Here is a 9,637-nt window from a genome sequence, read left to right as displayed (position 1 = left end):
GTGACGCTACTGTCACTATAACAACGCAAGGATTGTGACTTTGAACGCGATCTCGCGTGAACAGGGAAAGTGCGTGCTCTTGTTAAAATTGCACCATGACAGCGGCCATCTTGCTCAGGGTTTCTGACGTCTGTTCTTGCTTATTGACAGGAGAGAGCTCAGTTAAATTAATAAAAACCACCGGGACACGATAGTGCACAATATATGAACCAGCTTGTTAGGTTTAATTTTTATCAGTATTATATCTCTCTACTGTATTTTTTATTTTATTTATTTATTTATTTATTTATTTATTTATTTATTTATTTATTTATTTATTTATTTATTTATTTTACCAGCTAAATGATATTCTAATTATTATTTTAGGCTATAAACCTATTTGGTGGTGCACCACCATGGTGGTGCTGTAGACACCAGCCTTTGGGTTTACCGAGAAGTGCTGATTTGAGAGGTGCTGAGTTCTCAATTTAAGATTTGCATTTTTATTTTTGAACTATCTTTAATACCTAAGGACTTTCTCCGTGCTACCAGTCATGTTGTATCTGTAATTATGATTACAAAAAGTTCAAAAATAATTTTGATCTGCTAGTTTCATTTTGCATTTTCTCACTCTATGGAAGCAAATTCATAAAAAATAAATAAATAAATAAATAAACTTATGATCTTTATTGTGAAATTAGATTTAAGCAAATTACGATGTAGGAAAAAATGGATTTTAGAATTATTACCATGACCATTGATTGTACTTTCATTTTTTTTATTTTGTTGTAAATATTAATTTATGTGATAAACATCAGTATCAAGATTATCTGACATCACTAAAGATAATAATCCCCTTTATACTACCCGTTCATACTGCAAGAATGAACGGGCATATCTGTAAATATGGACCGAGATTTCATCTTAATTAAATATTAAAACAAATAAAAAGAAATAAAATAAATTTAAACCTTAAGTTAATGAAAGGATGAGCTCCGAAATGTGCGCAGTCATGCTGACTCTGCTTCTCCGGTGGTATTGTTATGCATACAGGAGGAACGTGACATTCGTGCTGGAGAAGGCGAAACTTGATATGCAGCAGCTGTACACGTTGATCCATTTTCTTTACTAAAAGAAAACTAACCTTCACAGTGTGCTATCAAAGATACAGTGGCACAATGTAAGGATTACGGTGCTATAATCTAAAAGCACCCAGTGCCTGTCAAAGAGTAGCAGCCATAGAATAGAGCAGAGACTGGATTGGAAAGGTAAAGGTAAGACTTGGACCACAAATGATTAACAGAAAGATGACTAAAGCACCAAAACAGCAGTAAATAAATCCAGTATCCAATAAAATAATGTTGCAATAGCTGTTTGTTTTCTTTAAATAGAACATTCAGTTATGCATATAAAAAGTTGAATAAAAAAAATAATTAAAAAAACTTTAATATTTTTAAACCTTTTCAAATATATGGGCTATGATGTTTGAATGGAAAATAACACAGAGGTTTCATCAACAAGTTGCAACAAGTGAGCGAGCGTCACAATGACTATCAAATTCTGAATGAATGCACGTGACGGGACATGAGAGACTTCTCAGCAGATTAGTCACACATTTTTAGTGCATTGATGGGAATGTTTCCCATGTTTTGAAGTGGAGTAAAAACAACGTATTATTTTGCAGTGTTGTTTATGGTGAGGAGGGATGCACTACTGAAAGCAGCCTTTATCAAGCTGTGTTTCAGCTATTATTATTATGGTTGAACACACATAAAATACATAAGAACAAAGAAAATCCAGTAAACATAGTTTTATGAAATATTTGTTTAAAGTTAATGTTTGCAGTCAAAGTGACAAGTTCAGTTGTTTCTGAAGATGACAATACAAATACAAATAATATTTGTTAATGAAATACTACATTGACATCACACTGTGTGTTCAAAAGTGTAGGAATTCTGTTTAAAAAGTATCAACACTGATAGCTCACACAGTAGTTCAAGAATTCATTTTGGTACATTTAAGTTGTAATAGTCTTAAGTTAATAAACAAATTCTAGCTTGAAGAATATTACATGAAGAAAATAATTAATTACAAAAACATTATTGACCACACTGCTAGACTGATGACTTGTCTGTTGTCCAGCAGGCAGTAGTTGATACCCTCCAGAAAAATGTAATTAAAGAGGGCTTTTCACATAGTTCTGCATGGAAAGTTGAGTGGAAAAATTAAAAAGTGCAATCTATACGTACACCACTGTACAGTATGTCACAAAAATAAATGGGATGAAATACTGATTCGCTAGCCTCTATAAAATCTTTAGCATGTCTAATTTGCCTTCTGTTGTCCACAATAAAAAAAAATTGCCTACATTTGATTGAGCGATTTATTACACTAGTACAAACATAATGTGTTGTATTAAGAGGACCAGCAATTTACTTTAATTTGGAAAAAAAAGTTAAAATGCTCAAATTTAAGAGAGCCACAAACATTTCACTGGATTCTTCATCATATCAGTTGATTTGAACATAAGCTCATATTGAAACTGATTTTAGAGCTACTGCTTGTTTATTCTACATAGTCTTTAGAAAGCTGGAGAATTTGCAGAGTCATGCTGACAAATCCACCCCAGAGGTAATTTCACGTTGGAATGCCATCCATGCTAAATGATGGAGGCAGTACTTGCACAACCCTTCATGAATGTCAGGCAGACAGTTCTTGTTGCCAAATAAAAACTCATCTTTACAGCAGCCCTTAACACACTGCCTTCATCAGACATACTGCAATGTCAGTAAAGTAATTCACTAAATGCTATGTGTGTCTCATAGAATACAAAACATTTTTTTAAGTTACAGGAAGTAGATTATTTAATGAAGAAAGGAAGCCATTTTGAAAACAGTGGTAGCTCAATTCGGTAGCTACCAAAAGTGAGTTGAACAACTTGCTGTGGATATTATCATATAAAATATTAAACTAAGAACCGTTCCAGGTAAAGCACGTAATATAAGTGTACACACAGCAGAGATTCAAAACTATTTCAGGAAATGAAGGTGACTTTCACAAATAGCCTGGTACATACTTGCATATGTAACCCTGTCCGCGTGAGATGAAAATCTCGCTGTTCATTAGACTCTTATGCCCTACACATACAATAAAAATCAGCCCTGGAAATACCTTAGGAACTAATTAATGTTTGCCACTAAAACAGGCTACATTGTGTTTAACAAACTACACCACAGTTTATTTATATAAAACTCACTTGATTTTTTTGTATCATTCATATCTCATTGCAAAAATATATGAAGAAAATACTAATAAATTAAAAAAATTTAGCAGTACAATGCAGAGAATCTCAATGAATAAAAATCAGCATTTTAGTAGAAGTACTTATAACAAAAAACATGAATTTTTTTTTTCTTGTGACAGTGTGCAAACATCTGTAACAGCTTTTGTCAGGAGAGGTGAATATTTTACAGAAAAAAAAACAAAAACAAATTAAAAGCATTTAATATGGAAATGTTTTTAATTTGGCTAAAACCCAAATTACAACATAAAAGTGTAGCTGACTTTCAATAGGACAATGATAAATAAATATGAAAGCCAGAAACTTTTGTTTGTGGTCATTACTAGAGTCAGATTTACCCTGGTCATAAATTTTGTCAAATTTATCTGTAACTAATATTGTTTTATATACTACACTGAAACATTAGAAAAAAATACATCAGTGTTGCCATAATTCTCACAAGCATCCACCCGTTACATTTGCAATTTCAAACATTTTCTGTAAAAGGGTACACCATCAGTTGGTTTTTAGTCATCAGTCAGCCTCTGAATGTACATCTATAAATGTGAGAGTATTAAAGACACAAAAAAACTCATTGTAAGAGTCTCTGTTCAATTGTGTTTTCCAGTGTTCTGCTCTTCTTTGGGGTGCCTAATGTACTCGTTGTACATTGAATACAGGACTCCTAAAAGAGAAAAAAAAAAAGAAGAAAAAGGCGAGTTAGAGGATGGAAACTTGAAGAAGGAAACAAATCAAAAAAGTTGCAGCTCAGAGTTGTGATAAATGGAATTCAAAGTAATCACTGCTTGATAAAGCAAGAAACACAATAAGGCAAACATAAGTAGTTCTCATCTATAGATAACTAAAGAGAACAAAGGAGTTCCACAATAAATCAAGCCTAATCCTTACCACAATAGGAAATTGTGCAGTACGAGGTATAGTGGAACACTCAGATGGAATATTTAGAAATTATATTTAGAGAGTAATATAATTCTATTTATATTTATATGGTAATATTCCAACAGATTAACAGACTTTCACTAGTCTTTGTACAACAACTGATCTAGGCTTTAGATCACTTTTCCTGTAAAAGCACAGGAAAAGTGATGGGAACCCTTAATGTAAAAAAATGCAATTTCCCCCAAGTTTCATAGCATCAAACTGGCACATTACACACACCACAGCCAATCATTAGAAATTGAGTAAAATGTAAAATTTCAGGAGTCAACACCTCTAGCAAGCAATCATTTCTCAATAGCCAAGGGTCCAGACCCTGTGTACGAAGCAAAGTGTAGAGCAAAGGACTATTTTTTATTTTTTAACCAGGCTAGGAAAATTGTGGCAAATTTCTAAGTCTGGGAAAAGCCTTAAAATAGACATAAGCTCTACTGAAGATCTGCTGTAAATCTCAACTTTACATCTACATGTCGAAGATGAGGTTTGAAGAATTATACCCTACTTTCATCCTAACTGTCACCAGTGTAACATCACCCAGGGCGACCAATAAGATCAAACAGGGAATGTACTGTAGATATCGTCCTTCTCACAACCATTGATGTTTTTATCTCATATAGACATACAGTCTAATGTAAATGAGATGAAAGATATTGCTAATATAAAAGCAACCAAGATAGGAAACAAGATAATAAATATACATACCTACTGTCATGGCTCCAACCACAAAGCCTTGCGCAGCTACACGCATGTGAATCAAGTGCACGGACATTTTTGTGTCCCCTCGATTTTTCATTTTGTACAGCTGGTGTCCAACGATGCCAACAAATCCAGCCAATCCTGCAAAACAACTAGGGATTATACACAGCTCAATTTCAAAACTGCATACTGCAACTACAAACATGAAACTTCACAATTCAACATGGAGTTTTTTACTCTACTACCATGGAATAAAACATACTCACCCAATGGAACAAAGGGATTCTCCTTCACTTTCCGCATTAACTTTGAATCATTTCCTTCTTCGTAAGATGACATCTTGACTATGGAGCACACAAAATAGCAGAATTTCAAAACATTTTCACAGTAATTTTCAGAACTTTGACAGTTCAGCCAGTCCAGAAAAAAAAAGCTTTTATAAAGTTGGTTTACTGAATCTTATCTAAACACATTCTAAAGTTGCAGCCTTGCTGGTTTTAATTTAGCTTGGCTCATCATGACCTGTTAGAAGGTGACATGAAGGACAAGGAAGATACATTTTTAAAGTAGGGAACAATTTACCCATGTATAGACCGTTATAGCAGACAGGATTTTTTTGATTTGTATTTCTGATTAAAAACGAACGTTGGTTTAATATCTTTCGAAACGGCCTGAACGTCAATTCAGGGCCCAAACAGTCAGGGAAACACGAGACAATAAAAACTAAAGTTCATTATCGGCTGTTTACCAACTGACGTCACAGTTTTAATGTACAGACGTGAAAAGATTTTTACCTGCGTTGCTTTGGAGAAGCTTTGCAAAGAGACTATCAGATGAGCTTCGTGAGCGCAGTTTACACGGAAGTAATATTTGTAACACCGCACCGGCAAAAGCTCTGATGTAACTGTCCCTGACGCCGGGCTGACGTCACGCTCCCACGTGGTTAGTTCATTGTTAGAAAGAAAAAATTGGAGATACAACTATCGCATTTCGAGTTGATAGCAAGTATATGATGTAGCAAGTTCAGTTTATACTAAATGTAAATAGAAAATTAAAAATAAAAAACTAATAGCGCTACCGTCATATAAAAACATTTGAAAGTCTTGCTAATTTAATCGTACCTTATTTTGATTTGTAATGTAATATGTAATGTAAATTAAAATAGTAGTATGCATTCATATTTTTCCGAATGTGACAAAAGCCACACTTACTCGATTGCAGCAGACATTTATAGACACAGACATAATACAGAGTGAAAATTTGCCAAGAGGACAGCTAATTCCGTGATGTCTTTAAAGCAACACTAGCTTGCGTGCTAGGACAGCGAATGGCTCCACCCACAGACAGAATTTTAGTAGAGTCATAGGGCCTGCCTTCCAGGACATAATGTGAAATAGTGAAGACAAATTATCTTTTCTTTCTTTTCTTTTTTTTTCTCATGACCTAAATTGGCTAACATTGTAAAAATATGATGTGACATGTGTTATTTCAAAACAATCAATTGCAAATGGTTGCAAGAAATGCTATTTTACTTCAGCAACAATGATTTTTTTATATGCTAAACAAAGAAATTTGACCAAAATACTGTATTTTGTTCCTAGTCTTATTGTCTGCATTTTAAAAGAGACTAGAGTCTTTTAATTTTGAGTCTTAAACATCTAAGTTGATTGAATACCTTTTATGCATTCGTGGATCACTTTATACTTTGTAGTACGTGGATTAAATACCTTTTTCTTCTAGAACTGGTTTAGTTCTTTATGGCATATTAAACAAGGTGTCCTAGTCTTTGGTCCTTATTGAGATGATAGCATTCTGAAAATGGAGAGAACAAAACAGGATCGTAAACTTACTCAAATTTGAGTGCCCATGTACAGTAAAGACCTATGGCTACCCTGGAGGGGCTGCCAATGTCCACAGGTATTGGTAAAATGATCTGTTGATAGAAGAACTGTTGGTCAAGCATTCTATTTCAAAGAGTACGGCTAACCAGCATTCAAAATAATACATAGCTTTGAATAAGGGCAAACAGAACATGTTTGGCTACATGTCATCAACCCATCGAACCACTTACCCCAATCATTTTTTGCAGATAATTGTTCACATAACATAATCAAACAGAAGCAGCAAATAATAATGCTCTTTCATAATTCAATAACATTTAATTTCCCTTTGGGATCAATATATATTTTAATTTATATTTTTTTTCTTGTATAAAAAATACACTTAAAGCAACTAAGCAGTTTATGTTTTTTTTCTAGAGGTTTATAATTTTTTTATGATATGTTCTGCATTGTGTTCATCTTTGTTGAGAGAAGACATCAAAAAAACAGATCTGAACCCTAACGAGCCTGTGGTATTTCCTTTATGTAATTACAAGCTCAGATCTGAGTGATCAAGAACCAGATGTACACCGTAGAAAGTAAATTAAAGCTGAGACGTGAAAGAGAAGTTGCCAAATCTTCCTAACCTTCACAAAGATCAGTTAAATAGATATTTTCCTTTGTTTCAACTTTTTTTTTGTAAAATGCTTTTCTCTCATTTATGCATTTATCTCACATCATTAACATTACATTCATAATTTTTTATCACCTGAAATTATAAATATCAAGCACAAAAAGCTGTCCTATCACACTTAGATTTTCACATGACCTTCTTAAAAGAGACAAATATCTCATAGCCTAACCTTGTTTAAAATAAAATCCAAGGCCAACATTGAGGTGACAATATTCAAAAAGGAGCACAGCTCTACTTAGTGGTCTATTACTGAAAGTGCACTAAATTGAATTCAGTGCGAGTTCAAATTTACATGAAATACAGTCCTTTGCAAGTTGGTTGTGTTGTCGTTACAACCTCAAACGACCATGTATTTTATTGGGATTACATGTAGTAGACCAGAACAACAGTAGTGAATAAATATGAAATAAAAGGGGAATAATACACTGTTGGGCTGCACAGTGGCACAGTTGATAGCACTTGCCTTGCAGCAAGAAGGTCCTGTGTTCGATTCCGGGCCCAGGATCTTTCTGCATGGAGTTTTCCTGTGCGTGCATGGGTTCTCTCCGGGTACTCCAGCTTCCTCCCACAGTCCAAAAACATGACTGTCGCCTGAAACGTAAGCTGTAGTTAGGCACTAGCACCCCTCCTGACTCCACTAGGGACAAGGGTGTACAGAAAATGGATGGATAGATATTACACAGTTTTTAACATTTTCAGCTAATATAAATGTTTGAGGACAAGTATTAAGGATCCTTTTAAAAGGATATCCAAACAACTGCATTCAGAACACCTACTTTATTTACTGATAGTGAAATTGACATCTGTATAAATAAAGTTGTTCTGTCATCTAATTATAAATATTTATATATTTAAAAAACAACATATACAACGATATATATTTAAATATCACATCAGCAAAAATCTTAACAATGCTTTCTGACATGAACCAGCAGGTGGCACTATATGTCTGCTGATCAAACACAAGGGCAGCTGGGTTCTTAGTGTAGACTTTGCAGGCACCATTGGCTTTTAATATCACAGCATTTTCTTATTTTTAAAAGATCAAGATAAAATGATGGCCTATTTAGAACATATTGCATTTTCACCAGTTTCCTGTCCAGGCATTAACCCGAGAGTGTAAATGTTCTTGTTGAAAAACAATCCTACCATTTGTAACCTCTCTCTACCACATTTCACAACATTCTGCCTGTCATTTTGGACTGCATTGCTAACAGACAAACAAAATACAGAATTAGACATGCTTCTGCTGTACTCTAAAGCAGTGGTTCTCAAATGGGGGTACGTGTACCCCTGGGGGTACGTGGAGGTACTGCAGGGGGTACGTGAAGCTTTTCAAAATATCTTTAAAAAATCAGTAGGCTCCTCATAATAAGTCTTGGGAAAAATTATTTTGTAAAAAGTTCGATAAAATATAAATGTGTGTTCATGCACTGAATTTTATATTCAGTATTTAGTTTCAATATCCTTTAAAATAAAACGGTTTGACTGGTTTTATACCTTCCTGGTGGTCACCGTCTTCTGTTTTTCTCTTTTGTTTAACCATGCAATGTTTGCAATATGGATGTATTTGTCAGGTTCACTGATATAAGTTGTTTGGCTTTAATAAATCAGACAGTGATTTTACAGCACTGTACCTCTTTTTAATTCCAAAAATGTTTTGCCCGTGTCAGGGGGTACTTGACTAAAAATATATTTTTAAGGGGGTACATCACTGAAAAAAGTTTGAGAACCACTGGTCTAAAGTACACATTGCACTCTCATGCAATAAAGCTTGCATCATTGTTGCAATTTAGTTCATGGCCATCATGATAGCATGAAATACATTTTCCTCGTGGACCCATTTTTAAGCAAGTCCACGTACCATTTGCACGTTCAACTGCATAAAGATTAATCTTGAACAGATGATAGGTTTGTGAGCAAAGTGAAGGTCAGTGGACTGTTTCATCAGTAGTTCAAGGTCTGAATTTTTTCAAGGTTTTCTTTTTTCTGTCGAGCTTACTTTGTAACCAGAACATATAGTGTAATTATAACAGAGTACTAATATAACAATGAGGTCACTTGATTGGCTGTTTTTAATGTATGCACTCAATACATGCTGAAAAATAAAGTAAAAAATAAAATAAAATCCAAATATAATAAAAAATGCTCTTTAGGTTTGGTTTGGAAATTCAAACTTTTTGCCCAGAACAATAAGTTTTTTTTGGCTTA

The 9,637-nt window shown here is 34.0% G+C and overlaps 1 protein-coding gene across 1 annotated transcript; it reads right to left on the bottom strand.

The window, feature by feature from the left end:
- Window positions 1–2,815: 2,815 nt before the first annotated feature.
- On the bottom strand, window positions 2,816–5,815 carry higd1a (HIG1 hypoxia inducible domain family member 1A). The gene is made up of 4 exons (XM_005809444.3): window positions 5,707–5,815; window positions 5,179–5,256; window positions 4,919–5,053; window positions 2,816–3,944 (listed from the first exon to the last, which is right to left on the bottom strand). Exons 2-4 carry the CDS (start codon window positions 5,249–5,251, stop codon window positions 3,871–3,873), a joined length of 282 nt encoding a protein of 93 aa, XP_005809501.1. The 5' UTR covers window positions 5,252–5,256; window positions 5,707–5,815; the 3' UTR covers window positions 2,816–3,870.
- Between the last annotated feature and the right edge of the window lie 3,822 nt (window positions 5,816–9,637).

Source organism: Xiphophorus maculatus, chromosome 6 (genome assembly GCF_002775205.1).
Source record: "Xiphophorus maculatus strain JP 163 A chromosome 6, X_maculatus-5.0-male, whole genome shotgun sequence".
NCBI classification, from domain to species: domain Eukaryota; kingdom Metazoa; phylum Chordata; class Actinopteri; order Cyprinodontiformes; family Poeciliidae; genus Xiphophorus; species Xiphophorus maculatus.
This window is presented reverse-complemented; position numbering and strand designations above follow the sequence as displayed.

Bases quoted from the DNA above. Each gene is read 5' to 3' on its own strand.
- higd1a (XM_005809444.3), bottom strand. From the start codon at position 5,251: ATGTCATCTTACGAAGAAGGAAATGATTCAAAGTTAATGCGGAAAGTG. The intron at 5,054-5,178 runs GTGAGTATGTTT...GTTGTTTTGCAG, and splicing joins GAATCCCTTTGTTCCATTGG to GATTGGCTGGATTTGTTGGC. The intron at 3,945-4,918 runs GTATGTATATTT...TTTCTCTTTTAG, and splicing joins GGTTGGAGCCATGACAGTAG to GAGTCCTGTATTCAATGTAC.